We start from the raw sequence: 26610 nt of genomic DNA, 5'->3' as shown, positions 1-26610 counted from the left end.
CAATCATCACCCCACCAACATGGGGTAATTTGATAGGAAATAGGAGGATGGGCAGCAGCAGGACAGGGGATGCTTGCCTCCTGCATAGCATTACTGAAAGCCAGCAGTGGGGCAAAGTGATGTTGTCCCTTGACTGCAGTGGTTTAAGGATGGTTGCTGACAGTCCTACCTCTGCCTGAGCTGTCAGCAAACCCTTTGTGCTTTTTTTGTGTGGTGCATGCAGCTGCAAAAGCGGCTGTTGGTTTTGGTTTGGACTTTTTGGAGAGTACAAAGACCCGAGCAGCCTGTGGGGAGACAGGAAAGTTCTGGCACGGAGCTTTATAGTGGCAGAGTGAGACCAAGCACCAAAACCAGCTCCTGTGAGTTTTGCAGGGCTGGATGCGCAACCCTCCTGTGTCCCTATAAATGCACAGAGCCAGAGGTTTCTTGTCTGTCTTTTAAACCTCTCCCAGCCCTTTCATCCTGTGATCATTTGGTTGCTGAATCCCTCTTTGATTCAAGATGCATCATCCTTCTATTTTCTCGGTAGCTCTGATATGTGAGCTGCTCCGGTCCCATAGCGATGCAGTGTGGGGGAATATCCAACTTCAAGGCTCTGTGGTGCATATGGGCACTTCTGGTGGCTTCAGGATGTACAGGAGGAATTTATCTTGCGGTGTTTGTGATCCCAGGGCACTGTGGGTGGTGGTGAGCCCCAGGTCTTGGGCCACCCAAGCAGGACCTGGTACCAGGCTACCATGCCAGCACCTTGGCATGCCTGGCCCGTGCCGAAGAGCACTCAGGAAGAGCACCAGAAGCAGATTATATACGCACCTGATCCCTGTTCTGGCATCCTGCCTGACTTGTGGAAACACCTTTAGTGTGTTTCTCCTTTGCTTGTGCAGATGGATGTCACAACAGATCAGCCACTGGAAAGCATCTGCATGAAAGCAGTGAGAGGAGGAGGAAAAGGGATGGTGGCTCATGGGTTTTCCTCCAGGCTCTGCCTGAAGCTCCCTGAAAAAAACGTGGCTAATGCGTGCAGTCAGCTCTGGCATCTCACCCCTGAAGCAGCTGGGGACTGGTGGGCCCTGCTGGGGTGTGGTGAGACGTCGTGGGTTTGGCAACCTTGAGTGGAACCTTCTGGGAGCCACTGTCGCGTGTGTGGCGTTTTGCTTCAGGTTTGTGTTGCGTTTTGCTTGGCAGCTGAGAACTCACAGGCATTTTAACAAACGGGGCCGAAAATGCTCTGGGCTGAATTCTTTTAGGCAAACACTTGAAGAGAGGTTGGGAAAAGAGATCTTCTAGGGTGGGAATGCAAGGTGTGCTGTGTCTCATGTCTGGGGAAGGAGCTGTGGTGAGGAAGGCTGGGTGGGAGCTGCTATGGCACCGCTTCTGCACTGCCGTCACCTGTGTTCCTGCTTGTGAGAGCTTGCTGGGGGGAGATATAGTGATCAAAATCCCCGTTTCCAGAGGGTTATTCCTCCAAGCCAGGGAAGAGAGCTTTACAGGGTTGCTGTCCCATTGATTTTAAAGGTACCAAGACTGGATGTTGGACTTACGGGTCTTGGTGATTAAAACAAGCAGTGGTTTTGCCATGTTTTATGCCAGTATGCTTCAAATTACACTTTCAGCTTGAATCAGTTTCAAATTTTAATGCCACCGCTGCTGAGTGACACCTGATGTGGCTGCTTCAGCCAAAATGACCATGGGGAGTTCTATGGCGCAGTGCTAGTTGCTTAAATCTGGATGCATAGGTTATAGCTCGGTGCGGAGTTCGCTGGCTTTCGCTAGTCTTCCAGCCGTCTAATTTCTCAGTGAATAAATTATGGTGCTGACCCTGAGAAGTCAGCCCTTTGGGTCTGTGATGGGAATGTGCCCGGGGAGTTTTGCAATGAGATTCTGCTCGTGTTGGTTAGTGCTGGGGAAGGCATGTTCTGGTGAGGCAGGCACCTTGTGAGGAGCACTGTGAGACAGCAAGGTTGTCATCAAAAAGAGTGATCAGACAGCAGAGAGGAAACACTTGCCCTGGCTTCTGTGAGAGTTTCCTCTCTGCAAGGCAGTGCAGAGTCTCTACAGCACAGCCAAGGCTGTTGTGCCTGGTGTGGGGTTTTGTTGGCAGTAGAGATGCCAAAAGGGCTGTTGTGGCCTATGCCACAGCTGCTAACATTTGCACAGATGAACATCAGGCAGGGACTGGTGTGGTACCTCCCTGCAGAGATGTCACCCTGGAGCTGCTTGGACCTTGCTCACCTGCAATCCTGGGTGTCCATGGGTGAGCTGCACCAGCCTGGGGTTCTGCCTCCCTGTTGCAGAGGTGCTTGGCAGGGCTTCCCCTTTGCAAATGGGGAAAACATCTCTTCCTAATCAAGTAGGTAATGAATTTGTTCCTGGAAAAAAAATCCCAAACTTCCATTCCTGCATGGTTATAAACATGCTTCTGAGTCACAGCTACCCAGTCCCAATTTGAAATTTGGCCAGAGCACGGTGGATGATTCTCATTTGGTCCTATTTCTTTTTTTTTTTTCCTCTCAGCATTGCTAAAGCCTTGCTTAAAAAATAAAATCAAATCAGGATGCCAAAAGCAACTTTCCAAGATGAATGCAGCCTATCTGAGCTCTTGTAACTATCCGTCATGGAAGGAGAGTCTGTCTCCCCTCTCCATACCCTGCCTGGGCTTTATCAGGGATGATATCCCTGAGACGAGGAGCAGCCCCTGGCTTTCCGAACAACCTGGGGCTCGGGAGAGGATGCGTTTAACAGCCAGCATTGGCGGTTCTTTGGGCGCATAGCTGGGAGATTTTGGGTTGCCTGGGCTGAGCCGGCGGCTGCTGCAGGGGCAGAAGCGCTGTGCAAAGGGATGCAATGACTGCGGGGCGGGAGGAGGCCTTTGTACTTGCCTCAGCGCCCGCCGCGGGTAGGGCAGGCAAAGGAGGGGCTCGGCTCCCGCGATCGCAGGCGGAAAAGCGAAGCCGAGCGCAGCGCCCGCGGCCGGGGCTTGCGGGGAAGGGCGGCGGCGGTCGGTAGATGGCGGTGCCGGAGCGGCGGCCGCCCGGGCGCGTCCCCGCTGCGGGTGTGCGGAGGTGCGGGGGGCTTGGGCTGTGTTGCGGTGATGCCCCGCCGCGCAGGGGTAACCGCATGGCTGGGAGCGGGGGCAAAAACAGCCGGCAAGGAGGAGGCTCGAATGGCAATACCAGTGCGAGGAGGGTGGTTAGTCTGTCGCTGTAAAACCCAGAGCAGCCCAAGTGCCTTCCTGTGCCGACACCCACTGTTGCCCTGTCTTCCTGGATTTCCTTCGTTCGCATAAGAAAATCAAACCCAAAACCAAACAACCCCACATAGCTGGCTCTGAATCTCTGTGCCACGTTGAATCATAAGTGGGCATCAGCCACGCTTCTCCCTGACTCACCGATCCCAGCGTGCTGGGGTGAGGGTCAAGACGAGAACAGCAATAAACATCCTGGGAAACTGAGCCTGCATCTCTTGGCATAGCTGGGGACTTTTTTTTTTTTTTTCTCATCATCTTTAAATCTTCTCTGAAGAAGCTGCTCTCATAAATATCCCATCTTTTAGCACTGCCTGAACACGAGAGAGGCTCCCTGCGGGGTCATCTTGGGTTCTGCTCTGCAGCAGCAAATATAGAATAGAGCTGGGAGTGATCCCTGGGGTACAAGGGATAGCCTGCTGCCCCAGCAGAGGTATCAAGGTAAGGTGTGCATCCCTGCTTCGAGAGGGCAGGAGGAACGCTGCCTTCCTTCCCCTTGGTCCCTTGCAGGAGCGGTGAGGCAGGTGTGGTGTCTCTGAGGCAGGCAGAGGATGCAGAGGAAATGCTAGGTCCAGCCTTCCCTATCAGTTGTTGACCTGTGGGTACCAGCCAGAGCCTGAGCATTTAGTCTGGGTGGAGGCTTGTTTGCTGATTCAGAAGGATGGGGGAGAGGCCTGGGGGGGACAGAGCAGAGCTGAGGAAGGAGCTCTGCAGGGCTGAGGATCTGCTTCTGACAATTGGCCCAGCCTTGGTCTTCGTTGACAACGGCTTAAAGGGTTGAAAGGTGGGAAGAGTGGCATTGCTCCTGGTGCTGTCCTGCTGGTGGGGAGAAGGGAAAGGGGATGAGCCACAAAACATAATTGATTTGTTTAGGGCAGTGTCTTGCCTGGAATAATCAAAGGGGCTGTAATTAGTAGGTAGCTGGCATGGCCTTCTCCCTGCCTGTTGTTAGTGGAAGCCCAGGGTCACTCTGGCTTTCTGGCTTGCTCAGGGGCCAGGGGACTGTGAAGCATTTTGGGAGGAATCTGCCCACCCCTCCTCAACTTTGTGCTGCAGTGTGGTGGTGACAGAGGTGAGGGACTTGCCGAGCCTCCCCACTTACACCCACCTCACTTATAAGGCTAATCGGAGGAGCAAAGTCAAGTAGGGATGGGTATCATGGTGAACTTGTAGGCTCTCGGTGTCTGGCTGAGGTTGAGGGAATGAACCCACAACCTTTTTTGCAAATACTCCTCTGTTATCTTGCTGAGGAGGCCCTGATCCTCCTCCTTCCTCACCCAACCAGCCCCAGGGCTTCTGGCAATGCACGTGTGAGAGCCTGGGCTAAAAAGTAAGCACTATGGCCATTCGGTCACGGTAGTGCCTGCAAGGTGGAGAAGTCTGCAGTGAGGTGCTGCCAGGCTGCATTGGTGGAACAGCCCTTACCCAAGTGAGTTAATGATTTATGTGACTTAGGGCTTGATTGTTGTAAAATTTCCTTTGATATTTCTTTTTTTTTTTTTTGGGGGGGGGGGGGGGGCTGCCCAAATGTTCCACACAGGGGACAGGGCTGCAGTGGTTGTGTTTGCAGAGCAGGTTGCTGTTAGTGGGATGGATAGGGGAAGAGCACCACAGGGATGCAGGGTGTCTTGTGATGCTGGCTGGAGCTGCAGGTACCCTTCCTGCAGGAAGGGCAGGTAGTAAGTGTCCAAGGCCATGGGGAGCCCTTCAGATGAGGGACTGAATGGGAGGGGTTGGGGAATTCTGTGTGTGAGCAGCTTGCAGGGTGTGCTGAGCAGTGAGGCTGATGCCCTGCTCTTTGGATAAGGAGGACATTGGGAACACCCCTGGGGAGCCACAAGTCCCCTGTATATGCTAGGAGGGCAGGGTGTGTTCCCCAAAGGTGGGTTGGCAGGCAGGGCACAGTGCAGCCCAGGGGACCCTGAGCATCCCTGTGTGACCTTGGCACCCACATGGCCGCAGATGTGAGGGTGCAGCACCAGCAGTGTCCCAGTCCTCTGCCCTTGGTGGGTGGGGCAGCAGGGTCGGAGGCCAGAGTGGCCCCGTGGCCGGGCCAGCCCTTCCCACCTTCCCCACTGTGGCTGCTGCTGCAGGGTCACATCCAGATCGGGCTGTTTACACCTCTCCGATGAGTCGCTGCTTCTTCTGGCCAACATCAAGTGTCAAAAAGGAAATACGGAGGCGGGGGGGTGCTAAGGCGGCTGATCTGCATGCGAGTGAGCAGGAGGGCTCTCCCCGGGCACCCCTGGCATCGGGGCGGCTCCCGAAGTTTCCGAGGGAGGGGGGATGGTGCATGTGGCCGGAGAGATGCTCGGTGCGGACTGATACGGGGTGAGCCTCCTGCCTCCCCTGGAGGCAGGGTAGGGGCAGAGCCACCCTTTCCCCCCCCCCCCCCCCCCACCTTGGGCACCTCAATTTAGCCAGTCACCTAGGGGCACCCATGTGCTGGGAAGCCCTCTGCAGCCGGGCGGAGGTGCGTGTGTGGGGTGCTTCTTGCAGGGTGAGGGCTCCCCCATTGCCTTTGTTCCCTTCAGACCCTCCCCTCGCCTCTGATGTTCCTTTGCGGCAGCTCCCGTGCTTGCCAAAAGAATGCACCGGATGGAGCGAGGGAGCGAGCCGGGCGGGTGTGCGTGTGTGCGCGCTTGTGTGCGCGTGTGTTGCCACTGACTTCATTAAAGCGAGCTGTCCCCGAGCTGCAGAGGCGCGGCAGCCTCCAATTCCGTGCTCCGGCTCCTGCGGGAAGCCGGCGTCGCCGTGCTCGCTCCTGCCCCGGCAGCGAGGGGCTGAGCATCCCTGCCACCGCCGGTGCCTGCCCGGGGGGGCTCTGCCCGCTGCCTCGGGGAGCCAGTGGACGGGTGGCCGGGCTCCCGCAGGCTGCTGAAGATGGAGTCGGGAGGAGGGAGTTGGACACTTGGCTCCAACTAGGCTGGACCACGCTGCAACCTGTTTCCCCGGCCTCCGCTGCGCTGGGTGCTGTACCAAATTGCGTCTTCCTTTGCGCCGGGGCGGATGGATGGATTTGGATCCCAGCCCCTTCCCTGCCTGATCTCAGCCGGCAGGCAGACCCTGGGCTCGCCTTGCTGGGGGGGGGGGGGGGGGGGAGTTAAAGGGGGCTGGTTGGGGCTTGCAGGCAGAGCGGTGGGAAGAATGTGGCTGGGTTTAACCCCTTGCTTCGTGGCGGAAGGTGCTTAGGGAGCGAGCCGCTGCGGCCTCGGCCGAGCACGCCGGCCGGCCCCTGCCTTCCTGCCGTCCGCGTGGCCGCTGCGGGGTCCGGAGGCGCTGCTCCGGGGCGTGCGCGGCAGCCTCTCTCTCTACACGCGGGTCCTCGGAGGGATGCAAAAGAGACGAGGCTGAGCATCACCCGGAGAGGAGGAGGGGGCTGTGGTTGGGACTGCGCCCGCAATCCCCCTCCCTCTTCTTCCCCCCCTGCCGCCTCGGTGGTGCTGCTTTGGCTCACCTGTGTGTTTTCTTCCAGGATGGCTTGTTTTGGGGAGGCGGTGGCCGGCAGGCTGGGCTCCGGAGATGGGGGCTCCGACCAGAACAGGAGCCGGCAAGGACCTCCTGCCCCTGCGGGAGGCTCCCCAGGAGGCTTCAAGCAAACCAAAGCGCAAAGAGCCCGGACTATGGCTCTGTACAACCCCATTCCTGTCCGGCAGAACTGCTTCACTGTCAACAGATCGCTCTTCCTCTTTGGAGAAGAGAACATAGTCAGGAAATATGCCAAGAAGCTCATCGACTGGCCATATCCTTTCTGCGCCCCCTGCGAGCTCCCCCTTGCTCCCCGGATTTGCCTCAGTGGCTGCCCAGGACACGTGTGTGGCACTAGCGGGCAGGTAAGCACCTGGTTCTGCTCTCCTGAGGCGTGTGGAGAGGGGTGCCCTGTCCCCCAGGGATGCTGTCCTTGCCCTGTTGCTGCTTTCCCGCCTATGCTCTTTTTGGCAGCTGGTGGAGAGCTGAACCCCTTCTCCCTTGCGGGGAGCCCCCCAGCCTCTCCTCAGGCTTGGATTTGGGAGCTCCCCGTGCTGGCAAGGAGGGGTGCTCCAATCCTGGTTTAACCCTGCATGCTTTAGGATGCTCTGTGCGTGTGTGGCTGGGGGAGGGGTTGTGGCCTTTCCTTCTGTGCCTTGATGTCTTCCTGGAGCTTTGCCACCTTACCCTGCCTGGAGCCACCCAATCCATCGGGGGATGGACCCAGGGAGCCCATGAATCTCCAGTCCCTGCTGGGTGGTGGCTTTGTTCCTTGCTGCACCTGCCTGTGTGTGTTCTCTTTGTTGCTGATCGCACCTGGCAAGGGTACAACCATGCTTGGCCTGCAGCCCCCGGCCCCCCATGGTGGCTCTCGGAACTGGTTGCCCCTTCCGTGCAGCAGAGGGGAAGATTCTGCAAACCTCTGGCTGTGCCGTACAGCCCCTTGGGGGCTGGCGCAGGGGACTGTGGATTATCCTAGAGACCCTCCCTTCTAGGCTTGGGTGGAGGGTGCGGATCCCCCCCTTTCTTCCTCTGCACCTCCATCCTTTCTTACACCCCCGCGCGTGTTTCTCTCCTCCCACCCTCACTGTGGGTACCTACGGTCACCCTGGCGAGTCCCCAGCACCACAGCACTCAGTTCCCCATCAGCGCTGTGCTTAGTGCCCTGCTGCCCCCCGAGACCCCTCCTGGGCTTTGCCTCTATGGAGGAGCCAAGCCTGAAAACTTCAGCGTGGCTGTGCTTGGGCTTTAGGACCCTCCCTGTGCTGTTTTCTGCAGTGGTGATTACATGCAGCTCTTGCCGCTGCTGCTTTCTCTCCCTGTAACTTGTTGGTTAACTTGCCGGCTCCTCCGGCAGGCGCAGGAGAGCTTGCCCTGGTGCCAAGCAGCAATGCTTTGTCTGGTGCAACAGGTACCTTAGGGAAACCATCTGGTGAGGCACAAGGATGCAGGACAGGTCACCCACCCTGCTGAGCATCCTTGGGAAAGTAGTCCCTTTGCAGCTCTGACACGTCAGGTTGAGGCTCTGCCAGGCATGAGCTGGTCCTGGCTGGAGAGCCACAAAGCTCTCAGGCTTGGAAGTGTGATGCGGAGGTGAAGGGGCAGCTTGCGGGGGCTGAATTCCCCGCTGTATCCCTAAATCTGCCCCTGCTGACAGCACCCGCTTGGTGGGCGGCTGCAGGAGATTTGGTGCGGTAGTGAGGATGGGGACGCAGCAGCTCAGCTTGGAGCCTTGCAGGGCAGCGGCCAGGCCGGCCTGCTTGCTTTTCCAGAACATGCCAAATTATTCATGTGCTTTTTCTGCACAGTGTGGGAGGGCCCTCGCCTCTTCGGCTTTCATTTGAAGCAAGAAGGAGCTGGGGTGCTGCCGCTGGCCCGGCACTCCCCGCGTGGGCCGGGGTCCCGTGCCGGCATGATGTCTCATCTCTAGGCAGCCGCTGTCTCCTAGAGACTAGAGCTTCACCACCGCGCAGCAAAACCTCCCCAGCGTTATTCTTTCCTGGAATTTGCAATGCATGAGGGAGATGGGCTCATTTTATATTTTTTTTGCAGAAGTAGGTGACATATGCCTGTGTGAGCGCTGGGAATGGGTGTGCTCCAGGCGCGGGAGCTGAGCTTCCCTGGCAGTCCCCCGCCTGGCTGCCATCTCTTTCTAAGAACTCATCCACCCCAGAGCTCCTCTGCACCACTTGAGCTCATAAGGGCTTGGGGATGGGCAAGTTTTTTTGGTAATGAGCTTGGTGAGGTTGGCCAGGTCTGTTGTTCCCGTCCTCGTAGTTGTAGCCTGCCGTACGTAGCTGGTGCCTTTTGGTAGGGCCAGAGAAAATGTGTGAGCATCTCAGCTGCCTGGCCTGGAGCCCATGGCATCGCTCCTGGGCGAGGGTGGTTTGAGGAGGTAAGCACTGGATCTTGGCCACAGTCAATGAGAGCTGCTGGCTTTAGAGGGGAGATGAGCTTGTTCTGGTACTGTGGGTCAGAGTGGGCACAGCACCGAAGACAGATAAGGGGGCTGGGTTGGAGCGCGGGGAGAAGTGGAGGCTCTTCTTCATCCAGCTCCAGTTGACTAGGTAATAGGGCTAAAAATAACTGGTGATTCAGGCCTGTATATCTGCTGGGTAACCGTATAATTATAACCAGCAGCCTCTGCAGTTCGGCTTCCCAGTGTAAATAGGGATGATGCATGGAAGGAAAGGAGGAGAAATACGAGCAACTGGGACTGGGATGCAGCTCTGCGGGGAGGCGAGTCTTTGCCGAGTTCCTCACTGGAAAGTTCAATGCATTACCTCCACTGGAGCTGCGCTTTTTACTGGTGCTGCCCAAAATGTGAGGAAGCTGCTGTTCTGGCTGTAGGAGCAACTACTCTTCTTCAGGAACATAGCCTCATCCTGCCTTCTTCTCCGCCCACTGAATGCCAGGCCTTTAGCCCTGATTTCATTTGTTTGGCTGCCTGGAAAGCTGCAATTCAGTTAGCACATGAGATGGGCGCAGCTCATCTATATTGCTCCGTTCTTCATCTACTTAATCACATTTGACCTGGATAAAATCCCTTTCCCGCCCCAGATATACCAGATGACATTGTGTGGCTCTGGTTATGTCCCCAAGGACAGTTTCCAGCTGCAGGCGCACACTGGCCTCTCTACCTGCCTCTGGTTTGGCATGGGAGAGGGATGTCCACCAGTCCTCTGGGGACCTAGCTGTATCCTACAGTGGAGGCTTTCTCCTATCCCGATCCCTTTGAATACCCTATCTGTGCCGGTATGGCCAAGAGGAGCTGGTGTGTCTGCAAAGCCCTAGTGTGCATCCCTGGCCCAACACACATGGAGGATTTGCTCCATGGCGTGCACACCCATTTGTCCCTGACCTGTTCTGCTCATGATGACTTCCATTTTGACCCAGGCATCTCTGGTGCTGCAAGGGCACTGCCCCTCAGGGACGATGCCAGTGTTATGCCCCACTTGGGCAAGCACCTTCTGCCCCTTTGCTCTTGCCCAGCCAAGATTTTGGCTGGTCTCATCTCCCTGCTGGAAGAGCTGTGCCATGTTGTGCCATCCTTGGGCAGTTCCCTTCTTGCGCTACCCAAGAATGTCTCTTTTTTCCCTCTAGGGCTGTTTTCTGTGTCCTTCATTCATCAGATGATAATTTATTTCATTTTTTTGGGGAGGGGCGAGTAGGTGTAATGGAAGGTCCATCTTTTTTGACAGCCGGGTAGAGTGAGGCTGCCTGTCAGATGGTGAATTTAAACAGAGGCAGCTGTTGTCATGGTGACGCCAAGTTGCATCCTGTTGCTGTGGCAACCAAAGTTAAAAAACTGATGTTAAGGCAGGAAAATCACATGATGTAGTTCTTTTTTGTTCAAAAAAAAAAAAAAAAAAAAGGAGAGGAGTGAGATTTGATTTTGAGTTTTAAGTGTAGGGTGAAGTGGGGGAGAAGGAGACATTTTTCCATGGAGCTATTTGCACGTGGCAGGCAGGCATCCTGCATCCCTACGGGAACGGCACCAGTGTAGGCAGCTCTGCTCTGACTGGCTTCTGCATGGCACTGCCTTTGGTTTAGCCCCTGATGGACATCAGCCTGACGCATTTTGAAGTTATAATCAGCAGCATCTATGGCTGCAGATAGCCAATAGCTGGGATGTGGCAGTACAATGAGATTTAGGCAGGCTGAGCATCTTGTCTGGGTGCTCCCTCAAAGTTGTGCGGAGACACAAGCACAACCTCAAGCCTTTGTCTGCTGGGGAAGGACCCCTCGTGTCTTCAGGGAGAAGCCAGGGAGATGTTGCAGAGCTAGGGAACCGCAGGGTTAAATTAGGACCACTCATGGTCTTTGCCCCATTTATCATCTTGGGCTCCTCTTGGAAAACCGCATTGGAAAAGAGGTGCTCACTTTCTTGCAGGGATCTGGAGTTCAGAGAAGGGGGCATCTGGGCTTCCTAGGTGTAGGAATATTGAAGAGGCTGGCCTTTCTTCCTGCCAGGCCACATCTGTGTGGAGCAGGAATCAGGAGGGGGGTTGGGACGAACAAGATGAAGTGCACAGATGTAGGAGCTGAAACTCCTTACTGACACCTGGGAAGGAGGAAAAGCCCCTCAGTGCAGCAGGTCCTGGGGGGAAGCCTGGGGAGCAGTGGGAAATGTAGACTTGTAAGTTTCTAGGAGATGTTGGAGCTGGCCTGGATGATGCAGGCAGCACAAGGGGTTAAATTGTCCCTGCCCTTCTCCCTGGCCCTCTGAGGTAGGCTTCCCCAAGAACCCTTTTGAAGATGCCCATGCGGTCTCACTCCTTCAGCTCTTCTGGGCCTTCCTCTCCTGTCTGCCCAGGACAAGGGAGAAGGCATGGTCAGCAAAATGGGGAGATGGAGGGGGCTCTCTACAGCTGCCAGCCCATGCCCACATCCGGGGAGGGATTTATCTTGCACCCCTGGGGAGGTTGCATCAATGTGCTATCAACACCATAAATCTATCGTCAGGGATTGGAGGTGCGCACACTCTCTGTGTTAGCAATACAGATGTTCTGGGTGGCCTGGTTTTGGCTCCTAGTTGGTGATGGAGGTGAAGAAAGGGGGGGTCACAGCTGGAAGCAATGATCCACTGGTGGCTGGACATCTTGCTGCTAGTTCCTGCCAGACACTCCAAAGAGCTCCAGCTCCAGTCATGGGGTCATCTGCAGTGCCTGCTCCGGTGGGCTTGGCCTGGGTATGGGGGGAGGTCCACGTGGCCTGGGGGAACCTTCTCCACCTCAAAGGCACTGGGAGGGAAGTGTGGAGCTGCAGGTGTGGTGTGCACTGGGACTGGCCAAGTTGCTAAGGAAACAAGTCAACGGTACAGGGGAGAGAGTGTTGGGTAAAGGAGATAAATCAATAAGAAAACCTATTTTTATCAGCTCCCTAATGATCCTCCAGGAGAAGCCAGACGAAGGAGGAGGAGAAGGCTGGAGGGAAATGGGCTTTCATTACTGGGCTCGCAGGGAAAAGTGTGCTACTCTGTGTTTCAGGTGGTTGGAAGGTTGTGTAGTTAGACATATAATGAGAGAGTAAACAAGGGAGTGACGGAGCATTGTCCAGTGGTCTCCAGCCCCAGCCTGGGGGGGATGCTTGCTTGGCAGAAGTGAAATGTGTAGATAAAATTTCCCCTAGTTCAGCCAGGTGTTCCTGCTGTCCCCTGGGGAGGGTTTTCTTACCCTTGGCCTTGCAAAACTTGGCACAGCTGGGGCTACTGGGGTTTGTGTCCATGGGGTTGATGCCTTGCAGCTCTTTCCCAGCTCCAGATGTGATAACCCAGGCTCTGCTCCTTGGAAAACTGGGCTACCAGGGCTTGGAGAGTCAGTTTTGGCTGTGACCTCCTGCTTAGGTTGCTGCTTAGGTAGCAATTCCCTGTTTCGCTTAGGCTTGATATCTGCCAAACCATGTACCACATGCTCACCGGAGGCGGAGCGGGGATGTGGTCTCTTGCTGAGGCTGTGACAAATGTGTACTGTCCATGCACTGTCAAGCCAGATGTTAGAACCAGCAAGGAAATGTAAGTGGTCCGTTAGAGGTGGTCCTGAGCCCCCAGCCACTGCCAGGCTGGGCTCTCCCACTGCTGGCTTTGAAGAAATTGGGTTTTTCCCACCTGGGCGTTTTCCCTGTGGGACTAGCAGCGACAGGAGGGAGGATGCAGGGAGAGATGCCCAGCGTGTTGGGAAGGAGCACAGGCTGCTTGGCAGGGTAGATGCCCTGGGGCTCACAGATGGACTGTGCAGTTCCCACACTTCTCATCTAGGCAAATGTGCCTGGTGCCTGGGGAGCTGGCTGCGCCGCCCCACTAACACTCTGTTTTCTTCTAAGCCTGTGCTAATTGCTTGAACACTTTCAGGAAAATGAAACAAAAAGACCCCAAATAGGCCAGTGGCTTGGGGCCAAGCGCTGCAGTCTGGGTATCAGCCGAAGTGTGCAGCTAGAGGTGGGAAGCCAGGAAAATACGCGGCTTTTGCAGGAGTTGTGCGATGAAATCCCTGCTTTGAGGTCTGAGCCCACATAACTGAGCTTTGTAGCACTCTCTCTTTTGGTTTGCCTCTAACTTATCAACCATTAATTTCACTGAGTGGCCTTTTAAATGCCTTGGCTGAATCCTTCCTGGCTCTTCCTCCTACTGGGCTAAATAAATCCCAGCTCCTGCAGGCTCTCCTTGGCTACCCCTCCTGGACAGCCCTTCGGGGAACTGCTCTGATGCCCAGCCCCACTTCCACCTTGCCCATGTGCCACAGGGTAAACAGGGTTGCTGCTGCTGGGGTTGCTGCCTCCACGGTCACTTTGTGCTTTACAGTTTCCCACACTCATGGCCAGCACTGGGATGTTTTCTCTTGCACACAGGCTCAGGGCTGCTGGTTTAAAGCATCTGGCTGTAGTCAGTGGCTTCAGTGCGCAAAAAGTAAGGTTGAAAAAACCAAAATTATCTGTTTTCCCTGAGGTGATGGCACTGGCATTTGGCTCCTCCTGGCCTGAGAGGTGTGAACCTGAAGCTGATGGGTCTGGAAAAGCCCAGTGCCATGTGAAAGAGCTCACCCGGGGTGCCGTTCCCTGTGCCCGCTTGGGATGGTGGGAGCATGGGTGATGTCTTTATGGAAAAATCCATCCCAGGTGGGATCACATCCGACTTCCACAGACATAAGCCTTGGGATAGTGGCAGTTCCATCCTGGGGTGACTGCTGATGCCAGTGGTGACAGTAATATAGCTGGGACTTTTTGGCATGGAAAGAGTGGAAAAGGGGTGTGCTGCTTGCTGATGAATCTCACCTCATTTTGTTTTTGAGAACAATAGGGCTTTTATTACAGAGGTGTGGTAAAGATGGATGGGAAGTCAGAAAGACGTGTCCATTCTGTTGCTTGGAATTGCTTTGTTTTTAGGGCTTGGCAGTGGGCCAGGCAGCAGGAGGGAGCTACATGCCCCCACCTTGCTCCCAGCAGATCCTGCGAATCAAAAGGCAGGAGGGGGCTAAGTTTTGGATGCTTTCCTGGTCATCAGCCTGCCCTTTTCTCTGCCCACCCCTTCCCACTCATTCAGGTCCTCAGATGCCAACTCCTGCAGAAGGGTGTGCAAACCCTAGACATGGCTGTAGGATTTAGGATGATGCTCGTAAGGGTCCAGCCAGATCCTGGTGATAAGGTACTGCTACTCCTTGTGGTCTCATGAAGTATCGCTGAGCTGGGATGTCTCTTTAGGGAGTTTCCACCCTGCCTGAATTGAAGCTCAGACCCAGGCACCCTCAGTTCAGTTGTGAATGCTCAGCCTGGTGCTCCGCAGTTCCCGAGCACTGCCTGGTTTCACCCTGCCACCTGCAGCGTGCTCGGCAAGAGACCCTTGGTTCCCAGGGCATGACCACCTTGCCAGTGCTGGGCACGGGGTGGTCTGATCCACCTCAGATCCCCAGGACTTGCTAGGGGAGCTCTGTCCTCCCTGAGCTGTGCAGATGATTTCTCCCACAGGGATGCTTTAGAACCAGAGCTGCTGATAGCCTGTGACCTGCCCTCCTCCCCTTCCTCAAAGCCCCATCTCCTGCTTCTTCATGGTGGAATAGAGAAGGCTGGCAGCAAGAACATGTAATGCAAAAAGAAGCTGACCATGGCCACCACCATGCCATGCCAGGGAGGACTCTCCTGATGCTGTCAGGGACCATGCCAAACCATTTTCAAGTTGAAGCCCTGTCTGGTCAGAGCCTGGCTGTCCACCTTCATACTTGTGTCCATCCTCTGGACTCTCAGCACAAGCTGCATCTCTCTTCCAAGAATGTTCACAGTCCCAGCAAAGGTTAATGTCCCATGAACTTGGGAAGAAGGTGATAAGGCTCAGTGAGGAACGTCTTGGGGGCTCTCCGTTCTTTTGTCACCCCTCTCACTTCCAAACAGCACCAATGGGGGCTTCACCCTCCTGGCTGGGAGCAGCAGGAGGCAAAACCTGGGCTGTGTGTATGCATGTTCCTGTGGGAAAAGCAGTGGTGGTGGCTAATGAGCAGGTGAAATGAAGGGTGGGCAGCGGTGGGCTGGTGGGCTGGGGACTTCATCTACCTCTTCTTTTCTCCTTAACTCCCCTCCACTCCCTTTGAGTACATGATCCTGGCAACCATCATTGCCAACTGCATCGTGCTAGCCCTCGAGCAGCACCTCCCCGAGGATGACAAGACACCCATGTCACGGAGATTAGTAAGTACCCGTGTCCGTTCCTCTCCACTCTCTGTCGGGGGATATGGAGGATGAGCAGGGTCATCACCCAAAGGGAGCCAACCTGTTCTACTAGCCAGTTTTTTCTGGTTTCAGGGTGGTATGGTGGGAGGTTTCCTCTGGGACCAGATCCTCCAGTGTTCCTGGGGCTGCTGTCACATACTCCTCTATGGGAGGGGTTCAGGAAGGTTTAAGCCCCTAAAAAAGTGGGATAGGGAAGGGGGACTGGGAAACTTGTGTACGTCATAGTCACCCTATTTTTATTTCCAAGGTTGATGCTGGCTGAGGAAGGGTTGTGAAAGCTCCCAAAAGAGGATGGGGCTGGGGAAGGTGGGATGGGACGTGAGTTGGGTAAATGTGAAATGGCTGGTGCTGTGTTTGCCCCGTCTCCAGCTCTCACTGTGTCACTCTGTTTCCCTCTGGCAGGAGAAGACGGAGCCCTACTTCATCGGTATTTTCTGCTTTGAGGCTGGGATTAAGATTGTGGCCCTGGGGTTTGTTTTCCACAAGGGCTCGTACCTGCGCAATGGCTGGAATGTCATGGACTTCATCGTAGTCCTCAGTGGGTGAGTCAGGGGTGTGGGGCCTGTGGTGGGGATGGGCAGCTGGGCATGGGTGCTCGTCCTAGTGGGGATACGAGCTTCAGGATGTGGTCCAAGGCTTTGGTTTGCTGTTGTTTCTTCATCCCAAAGAGGGAGGGGAGGATGATTCCCTGTGCTGGACGCTCCTGTGTTGGCTTTGCCGCGGGCAGCTGGTGGAGAGACATGGTTCCCCATCAGATGATGAGGAGGGCTGGCTCTGAGGGTATCATGTCTAGCTTCCTCAGTTGGTGGCCTGGCATCCGTCACCTTTCTGGGCATGGGGCAAGGTGAGGACAAGGTAGGAGCATGGCTTGATAAGCAACTGGATGTAATCTGGGAGAGGTTTTGGTCAAACCTTACGTGGTGAGGGCAAAAATATCTTCTCTTCTTGCCTTCCCAAGCACTTTCCAGCCTTGGCCTGATGCTGGAGGTTTGGGAATGAGGTCTGGGTGGGGCCATGTTCCCAGGTGATGCTCACTCAGTGTCCCAGTGTGCAGCAGTGACGCTGGGGGTGATAGCACACAGAGCTTCACAGGTGCTGGTTGTGTCACTGGTGGTGTCATTGCCAGGGACGTGGCCCAGATTTGAGTCCTGCTTGCAGTGTGATGGGCTGTGCTGGTGACACAGAAAGAAGCAGAGGCATTTGGGCTTGAGTTAGACAACAGCGGTATTCGCCTTGAGCAGAAGTCCCACAGGGTGACTCCCCTGGGCCCCTCACTGTGTGGAGGGAGCAGGTGGGTGCCTGCAGCCACCCAGGGGCCCTGGGAAGGGATGCCTGGATTGCGGCTGTTTCTTTTTGCATGCTAATGATCACCTTCAGAGGAGCTAGTTTGCTGCATACACATGGAGCCTGTAGACACCCAAGCACTTCATGAGCTTTGGGAGGTGCAAAGAAACTGCAGGGATGTCTGGGAAACTGAGGCATAGGACTCAGGCAAGATACCTGTGCTCTCTCCCAAGTTGTTTGCTGCACAGTCCTGTCTCTTGGCTTCCAGGGTGGTGGCACCATGCGAGACAAGATACCTGTTCGGGTATCTGGAGGAGGAAAGGGGATGCTGAGCCTGGTGTTGCCAAGGATATAGTGATGGGTGCTGCTTGTCCATAGTGGAAAGGTTGAGGCTGGGACTGTGCCTGAGAGTAGGCTTGCTGAGAGCATGACTGGGAACACTTTGACTTCCTTGGCCCCTTGCGGATCTGGATGGGCTTGCTGGGAAGTGGGACCATGTCTGCCTATGAAGGCAGGATGTCTTGGTGTGCTGGTGGTGGGGTGATGCTTCTCAGTGGGTGGCAAACTGGCTGCCTATGGTTGGTGCAACCATCGCACAAGGTGTAGCTGGCTCTTCTGCATCTGCAGAGTGCCTGTCAGGGGACAGCTTCTGAGGGCAAGGCAGGCTTGTGGGGAGAGCAACCAGACACAGCTCCTGGGCTGGGCAAAAGTGGTCACATCTCTGGGAACAGCATGGGGCACATGTCACCCACGGTGAGCAACAAAAGAGGATGTTCTGGCCTCACTGTGCAGCTGTGGTGCTGGACTGAGTGTAAGGAAAGTGGTTGGGTGACTGGGAAATGCCCATTGACTGTCTCCTGGCCTGGGCATCCTTTAGAGCCTGGGCCAAGGGGAAGCACTGGGCTGTGAGAGCGGGTTTGCCACAGACCTCTCCCTGCCCTCCCCACAGCTCTGGGTGAGCTGACTGTAACCGAGCTGATGCTGAGTCAGCGTTCAGCAATTACTCACTCATGAAAGCCTCGCCAGCTCCTTTCAGTGCCGGGCCCAGCCGGGCCCTGTGCCAGGGAATCAATTGTCCATGAAGGACTGTTAGCACCGTGCCAGCCATCCTGCCAGGAGGTGCCCTGGTCCCCCTGATACTGCCAGTTACAGGGGGCAGTCCTCTGGGGTCTGCTTCACTGCTGTCCCTTCACATCCTAATGTTTTGCCAGCAGGATGAAACCGTCTCCAAGAAATGCCCAGCTACCTGCTGGCTTTGCACCAGAAGTGCCAGTACCCGCTGGCATGAGCTCACTGGCCTTTTGGGACAAATTCTGTTGTATGATGGGCAAAGTAGGCAACCCACAAATATTCACCCTAGACCGGTTTTGGGGAGGATCGGGTCACTGGGGAATCAGCTGGATGAGGGCATAGGCTCCTCTGGGCTGTTCAGCTCCTGCTTTTGCTGTGCGGTGCTGATAGAGCTGCTGTTCTTCAGTGCTGTGGTTGTGACTCCCTTGCAAGAAACCCTTGTCTGTTTGATCTGCTGAATTATTGGCAAATTTCTTGAGCAAATAATCCTTGGCTGGCAAATGACTTGCAAACAGCTTGTGGGAGAGGGTTTGCATTTGGCGGTTCATGCTGTGTCGGTTGTGTAAGGCGGGTGGTGAAGTCTGCACGGGGGATGTGTGCGGGCGACCAGTGGGTTCAGGATCATCTTTGTGGACTAAATCTTTATGTTTGATAAGTATGGGAATGTCTGTATGGGGACTATTGAGCTGGAGAGAATTACGTGGTTAGGATCTTGTCATGACTTAGCAAGAGGCAGTGGTTGTGGTGGAGGGGATGTTGTGAGCATCTGTAGTATAGGGTAGTGCTCACCTTGGGATGTGCTGACCTGTTAGGGATGCTGATGCATCCCATGACGATGGACCAGAGGATATCTGTGTGAGCAGGATCCCATTCCAGGATCCATCCCTAATGGACCCAGAGAGACCCAACATCATGCTTGCTGGGCCTTGTCCCTCCAAGAGTGACAGAGGGATTTTTCCTTTCTGAACTTAATTTTTATGACATGCGTGGTGTGAGAGGTGCTTAATGCAGGTGTCATCATGGTCTCCAACACTGTGACACTGTGTTGGGGTTTCCACTAGCAGTGGGATATCCTGGGCATGTATATAAGCCGCATGAGGGGCTACTGCTGTGAGCAGGTTCTCAGGACCCTGTGCAGGAATAGATGGCACTGACTTGGGTTCAACTGGTGTTTGCTTCTTGTGTCAATAAATCCAGATTTTTGCGTCTTAACGGAAATCAACGCCCACCTAAAACTCCCTGGTGCTAAAGCTTCCACTGGGGAGCTAATAGTCACATTTGTAAACCTGCTCTGTTTATAACCTGTGGTTTCCAAATCATCATTGCTGCCTGAAAAAACAGCCTGTTCTCCCTCAGCTAAAAATTTTTATCCAAAAGCGTGCATAAAATACCTTCACTCTTTTTGAGGTAGAGCCAGGGAGGGGAATGTTTCCCCTGGGGCTTGGGGATGCTCACCTTGCCCAGTCATGAACCAGAGCTGTCCAGGTGCTGAAGCTGTGCTCCTGAAGCTGTACTCATACATGCAGCATGTCCTGGACCAAAAAGTGGAAAACTGCTCAGAAACAGTCAGAAAGGGCAGTGGGTGCTTGGAGACCTCTTAACTGGTGGTCCTAAGAGGGTGAGGTTGAGGGAGCTTCAGCCATCAGCAACTAAAGCATCAATCAGCTCCCTGTTCCCCAGGTGCCATTAGCGTAATGAACAGAGAACGAGGACCCCGCAGCAGCCTGCCTTGTCCCACACCATATTTGAAGGCGCTTGTGGAAAAAGGAGGGTTAAAAACTGCCACTGCAAGTATCCAGGTGGGTGTGTGCTTCACACACTCCAATGCCTGAGCATCATAGCACCGAGTTCGCTTTTTTATAGCAGTTGCAGCAGTAATACAATAATACATTATGTGAGAGGTGAAGGGGTGGGGGAACACTTCTCACAATGGGGAATAATCAAAACGTGAATCAAAAGAACCTTGTGAAGTTGTGCTGCTCTGAAGTCAGGGAAGCAGTCGCTGTAAAACCAGGATAAATACACCAGGGTCATTAAAAGGAAGAGCTGGCATCAGGGTTTTTTGGAGGGTTTAATAATAGCTGCTACACCTGGATGCCTTTTGTGAAGCCCTTGGGCACTGTGGTTTTCATTAAGGGATTTTGTGGGGTGGAGCGTGGCCAAGGGAAGGCAGGAATGAGTGATCACAGGTGGTGCCTGCTGTGCCCTTAGCAAACGCAGAGCTGACTGGACGGGTACCAGCCTGTGCCAGCAGAGGAAAGCCTGGCTCTCCAAGTCTGGACAGCTGTCCCAAAAACCTACAAATGCAAGTGGCAGTCATGAGCCCAGCCTCTCTGTCTGACCTCCCACTGAAATCCTGCGCACGCCCGTGCCCTCGTTTTCTGCTGTGGCTGGGGTGAAGCAGGAGAGCGGTTCCTAGGTGGCTGCTTGCCCCCATGCTGCAGGGCTGCAGCGTGAGCATGGGGACGAGGAGGGCAGGTTGGTTTGTTGCTTGTTGTGGTGCCGTCTGGATTTTGAGAATACTGTCCTGGAAAGGGCCTTGATGCCCTTTTTGTAGCTCCCCTGAGCTCCCCCATGGCAGAGGCAAAGATTTACCTGTGGCAGTTAGTGCACCTCGCGCAACCCAAGTTCTGTGTGTCTTAGGTGGCGGTCTTTTCATCTTGGTGGTTCAGAGGTGGAGCAGGAGATGCAGTAAATGAATATTCCCTGTGGTTTGGGGTGCTGCCCCCCAGCAGTGTGCCCGGCACCCCATGCATGTGCAAGAGCACACACATGTACACATGCACACCTGAGGTTGGAAGAAGCTCTTCTCCCATTGCTGACGCCTATTTTCCTAATCGAGGGAGTACAGCGCACCTCCAGGCAAGGAACCTGGGGGAGTAGATATGAGGCTTGGAGAACAAGCGTTAAATCAGAGCACAAGTGGAACATCCTGACATGATTATTCTGCTGGAGCCTGTACCATTACAAGGAGTGTTGTCCAATAGGATAAGCCAGTAAAGAGACAACCCCAGCTCTAAAAGTGGAGCACAGTTTTGATCACACCCAACAACCTTTTTCTTCTTCCCTTCTTTTCCTTTCATAAATGGTGCTGGTTTCCACCCTGATGTCTGCCCCATCTCCCACCTCCTTCCCAGCCCTTTCCTTCCAGGACAATTAGTAAAATGTTTGGTCTTTCGTTAGGATGAATAATTAATTCCCCAGCTTTGTGCATGATTCATGTGCCATATGCCATGGTGACGGGATGTGCCTGACATTGGTACCTTGTACAAAGGGTAGTGCTGCTTCCCCAGCCAGTGAGGGGATGGGGTGGGTGATGAGGGGAAATGCTTTACCTTACTGAGAGTGGGTGGAGGAGGTGACATGGGGAGACCCCTGGGCAGGCAGATCCATGGCTCTGGCTTTGGGGAGACAGGCATCCCGCCTTGCCCCGGCACAGGATCCAGCTTGATGCTGCTCATGTGCTTGGCCCTGTCATTCCCAGCTCCTGTCGCCCAGAGGCTGGTTTCCTGCAGCTGTCTGTTGTGCTGTGGAGTCAGTCAGTCTCTTCCACAGGCTGCTGGTCCCTGTGGGCATTGCCTCCCCTCCGGGGCACCCTTTGCTCCAGGCAGTCCCTAGGGGCTCCTTCTGCACCCCAGCATCCTTCCTACAGAGCTCCCAGGCTGGGGTGAAGCCCTCAGAAGCTCAGGGGGCAGAGCATTGGGCTGAACTACAAAGTCCCTGTGCACCATTACTTTGCGCTGCCATAGATCTTGCTCCAGGAGAGGAGTTGTGGGGTAAAAGTCTGGCTCGAAGGAAGAGGAAAGGAGTTATTTTCCACCGCATCCTTATGTGGGGAGGAGGTGTCACCCAGGCTTGGGTGGGTATCCCTGGGGTCTCAGACTTCTCCTTTGGCATGAGTTCCTACGGGTCCTGCTGTGGTACGTGGTTGCCAGTGCTATGTTTCTCTTGCAGGACTAGCTCTCCAGCCTCCTGGCAATGACTTTAGGTTTCCACCAGGTCATGTATATGCAAACGTAGTTTCATCAGCATCTCTCTCTGCCAAATCCTTTATCCACTGAGAGGTGTCGCAGGGGCTGGAGGCAGGAGGGAGGTACAGGATTTGGCCAGCTCACAGGGTGCAGAGAGGATGCTTCTTCATGCACCATACCCTGAGGGCTTCTCCAGGAGGAGATAGCCTTGGGAGGTCATTTCATACCCCAGATCAAAGGCTAGTGAAGGCAGTTTTTGTCCTTCATCCTCATCACACCTTGCAGGCTGTCGTTGATGCTCAGTTCGGGGCTCTTGAAGCTGCTGGGAAAGACAGGATCAGCGGCTTTGCAGCAGTGCAATCCATCTGTGTCATGGCCCCGAAACCTAGAAAGAGCAAGCAAAGATGATGGAGGCTTTGAGGTCCTCTGAACTCTGCCTAGAGCAGGACTTAGACCTGGTGTCCCTGCCCCTTGGCATCCCCAAAGCAGGACCACTTCATTGTGCTGGGGTGGATGTCCCAGTCCCACTGGCCCTGCTTTGGGCAGGTTTGGACCCAAGAGCCTAGAGTGCATCCTACTACTTGTGATGCTGTCTGCAGAGAGGAAGGGATTGATTCACCAGCAGAAAAGGGCAAGAATGGGGTAAACTCACCAGGTAACTTACTTTTCATCAGCCATTTGACCAGTGTATTAATTATGAAGTAGTCTCCCTCATAAAGTCAGGTGGCAGTGCAAGCCTTCAGGGGCCTTTCCACTTAATTATAAATATTAATTTGCACGTCAGCCAGCCAGCCAGCACCCTCCCTGCCCCAGATTTTGAGCTGAGATTAGTCTGTCTGAGCTGATCTCTCCCTCCTTCCACCTAGCACACCCTGGAGCTGCCCTTTGCTGGGACAGTTTGTCTGCATGTGACTCTGCAGCAGTCCCTGATGCAATGGTCAAGGGATACAATCAAAGGCTGATCTGATTATTTGGGGGTTCAGCCTTTGCTTGTGGTCCCTGGTGTGAAGTCCTCTGCAGCATGCCCTGAGCTCTGTGTGTTGCCCCCCAAGGGCTGAGGCTTCAGGGTTGCTGGTGCTGCTCCTGATGGGAAGACTGGGACTGGAGTGGGTGCAATGTGCAGCCCCTGGCATGGGCAGTGGAGGCACAGTGGGTGTTGTAGTGTGTGATAGTGTCCACATTTGATGCTTGCTCTGTGCTAGTAAAAGAGCTTTGTGCAGTCAGGGTCTTTGAACATAGCTCATGGTTTACTCTGCAAAGTCCCATAGAGCAGAGAGTAATTTTAAATGTGATTTATCCCATTTTCTGTTCCTCCCCTGGGAAGAGAAATCCATAGGTGCAGGTCTTCAGCTGGAAGAGAGAGTGTGTGCTTTGCTCAGCTGCTGCAAGCTGGAGCAGTGCCTGAGGGCTGAGCAATGCAGCCAGCCCAAAACCTGCAGGTGCGTTTGGCCCAGCGGGAGCTCACTCCAGAACCCGTAAATAAATAAAACAATCATCCTGGTTGCAAACACAAAGCATTGCATTCCTCCCCCCCCCCCCCCCCCAGCATGTTTTTGTCTGCCAGTGGTTGCTCACTATTCAATTATACTTTTGGGGATTTGCATATATTTCCCATCCTGCCTCCTCTCTCATTTGCATTCTTCCAATAGCTCCTCTTTTCTCCACCTGAAGTGTCTCTTCCCCCTTTCCTCTGAAGAAGTAAAACTAACCCCTTTGCCTGGGTGACCTATAAAAACGCCTTCACTTTTTTCCCCTTCTTTTTTCTCTAGTACATATGATGAAAAGCATGAGATCATTGGGATTTTTATAGCCCAATCTGGCAGCTTTTTTCAAATAACTTGGATGGTGAGATGTAATTTTAGTTTGGGTCCTTGCCTAAAAATAAAGAATAATTATTAGCACATCAGACATAGATATTGTAAATGATCGAAAAGGGTTTAAATTGTTCTACAGATACCGGAGCTGCTGCCCTGTGTCAGCACAAAGGTCTGTCACAGCCCGAGTCTCACCTCTGTGCTGTGCATCCAGAGGAGCTACAAGTAAGCCTTAAGATATGTCAAGAAGTAAATCAGAAATGGGTCGTGCAGGGTGATATGGGTGGCGCTCTGAAGAAAAAAACCCAAACAACAAACACCACCCCCCGCCCCCCAAAGCATGCTTATAGTGTTAATAAGCTGTTAACGTGTGAGATGCTGAAGTCCAGAGCAGGTTTGAGCGTTGTATTTATTATTAGCTGCTCAGTCCTTGAGATGCCTTGTGGTTCTGGGATGGATGGGTTTGCTGGGATGGATGGGTTTGCTGGGATGGATGAGTTTGCTCCAGCAGTGTGTGCTCCCAGTGCATCCGCCCTCACCAGGAGCTGCGAAAGGATGCGCAAGCACCTGTTTCATAGCGGTGGGTCCTTGGTCAGGAGACACGTCTGCAGTGCAGCCACCTCACTCTGGTGATCTGTCCAAACCCACTTCCGAAAGAGCTCATGGTGTCCCTTGTCCCCCAGCAAGGACAAGGAGCATGTCACCTTGCCACAGAGGAGTCCCATTCTTAGCAGCTAATTTAGAGCGCTGGGAAGCAGTGCCCTGAAATCGCCTGAACCTTGCCTGGAGGCTCAGCGGGACAGCTCCTGAGCCCTTCAAACAAATCTGGGTTAGTGGAGGACTTTGCAGCCAGGGCACTCTGCTTCCCGCTGCAGCGCTGGACCAGTAATGCCTCAGGTGGTGGTCCTGCCCTGGGCAGGAGATGTGTTGTAGGGCTGAGAGCTGTGAGGGCTCCACCTCTGTCACTCTGCCTGGCTGTCTAGGACTGTAGCTCATGTTGCTCTGTGGTGGTAGGAGAGAGCTGTCAATACTGCTCTGCTGCCAGGAGCCTTCTAGCTGGGCTTGTATTGGCAAGCCCTTGGAAGAAGGGTTGGAGCCTGCATCCTGCCCAGGGGTATCTTTGGGCTGGAGATGCTCAGTCCTGGCTGGAGTCAGTGCAGGGACTGCAGACACCTTTCCCCCCCTCTTTGGGAGGCTCTTTAGAGCCCAGGTGTTGGAAGACAAAAGCTGAAGGAGGGTCTTGGGGTCTCCAGCACAATGTTGGGTACTGTGTGTCCTTTAAGCTGGTATTTTGGGGAGCGCTGTGAAAGAGATAAAAGCACTTGTGCTCTCTCCCACATGCTGTGGAGTGGCCATGCTTTATCATACTTATTGATTTTGATCTTACAACCAATTTAACAACGCAGCTCTCCCCAGCCTTTGGGAGCTCCTGACTTAATTAAGTCCCTTTTCTGCTCTCCCATCAACTCTGTGGGTAGTGGGGGCTGGTCATGGGCTGGGACATGGGGGAAAGGGAAAGTGCTATTAAGGGTGAAAGATCCTGCATATATCAGGATAAGCAGCCTGATACACGGGGACTTGTGGATGGTGCTGGAGTGATCCCAACTGCTGCTGGTGCTGGGCTTTGCAGCTGACCCCTTGCGCTGGGGCAGGGAGGAAGAGGAGGCTAGGAAAAGGAGTTAAAGCAACCTGGTTTGCAGATGAGAGCATCTCTACTGTCAGGGTATCCTAGGAAACCCAGCCGCCTTTTTGGAGGGGCAGGTACCTGCCATACCTCAGGGAGAAGGGAGGAGAAAGTGCTAATTGCTCAGCGTGCCAGAGAGCTGCTCTGGCCTGTAATTAGATGAATTAGTGGAACAATGACCCAATTTCCCTCAGTTTTAAGATTATTGCAAACAACCCTGAGGTTGCTGCCGCCTCCTGTCCTGCTCTCCTCCCCATCGCCTTCTCTCTCATCCCCTGCTCCTCTACTGCAGTCCTCACTACTCCTCCTTGGCCAGCACCTGGAGACTGAACCCAGATGGGAGAAGAGGCCATGAGCTCTAGCACTGCTGTCTGTGCTCCCGCAGCTCTGCCCAAGCTTCAGCGTCTCCATCCCTCCAGCAAGTTCAGGGGCTCTGAGTATTTCCACTGCTGGACATGGTGTGCACCAGCTTGCTTCTGCCCCAGTTTGTTTTCCAGAGATGGGCTTGAAAAAACTCTTGTGTGTTAAAAGAAAACCTCTGGAGTCCTTCCTGTGCCTGCTGATTGCCTTCCAAGGTCATCAAACTTTCATTACTATAGATTTTTGAATGTGTGTGAGGTTTTCGTCTTCTCAGCAGTCCCAGAGGTGGAATTCCAAGGAAGCTCCATGTGTGGAAAATGCCAGAGCAGTTGATGGATAAGGGTGCTGCCAGGGGAGCAGGGGTGACCATCAAGGGAGCAAACCCCATCTCTGGGGTACCACCTGCCTGGAATGGAGGTTAAACCCATGCAGCTGTGATGAGCTCACCATTGGCAGTGTTGAGACCCCAGAGTGCGATTTCATGGCATGGGTTATGGCCATCACTGTGGTTTAGGGCTGTCCCCAGCCATCCTGGTGTGTAGGGGGCATTGAAAGGGAGCTGCCAGAGCTAGGTGGCCCCTGGGTGGCTTTGGCTGACCATAGTGTCCCATGAGCTTTGGTGCTAGCATCAGACAGGGCTCACTGGCCATGTGGGCTTTGGGAGGCAATGAATCTTTGTACTTGCTTAGGAATATGGTCTTCCTTGTGGCTTCCCCCAGCCTAGTGTGAGAACGGAGCTCTTGGCACCACCAGGGTGGCCGAGGCCTTTGCCCGGGCTAACTCTTGCTCTCTCCCTGTCTGCCTGCAGCATCCTCGCCACCGCTGGGACACACTTCAACACCCATGTGGACCTGCGGACGCTGCGGGCCGTGCGTGTGCTCAGACCTCTGAAGCTCGTCTCAGGCATTCCCAGTAAGTTGGATACTCCTGGTCTCCGTCCTGCGGTGTCCACATCCATTCCTGACTTCCTTCAGCGTGAGAGGGGTCCTTGTGCCACCT

The 26610-nt window shown here is 54.4% G+C and overlaps 1 protein-coding gene across 4 annotated transcripts in view; it reads left to right on the top strand.

Annotated features, from left to right (window-relative positions):
• CACNA1E (calcium voltage-gated channel subunit alpha1 E) overlaps nt 1-26610 on the top strand; it is a 138297-nt gene that overhangs the window by 34981 nt on the left and 76706 nt on the right. For all 4 annotated transcript variants that reach the window (XM_065674032.1, XM_065674031.1, XM_065674034.1 and 1 more), the window contains exons 3-6: nt 6720-6986; nt 15280-15385; nt 15830-15969; nt 26420-26523. In XM_065674032.1, coding sequence (XP_065530104.1) covers nt 6720-6986; nt 15280-15385; nt 15830-15969; nt 26420-26523 — 617 coding nt within the window. The remainder of the gene's footprint in view (nt 1-6719; nt 6987-15279; nt 15386-15829; nt 15970-26419; nt 26524-26610) is intronic.

Source organism: Lathamus discolor, chromosome 3 (genome assembly GCF_037157495.1).
Source record: "Lathamus discolor isolate bLatDis1 chromosome 3, bLatDis1.hap1, whole genome shotgun sequence".
Lineage (NCBI taxonomy): Eukaryota > Metazoa > Chordata > Aves > Psittaciformes > Psittacidae > Lathamus > Lathamus discolor.
Note: the sequence above shows the minus strand (reverse complement) of the source record. Positions and strands in the feature narration are given on the sequence as shown.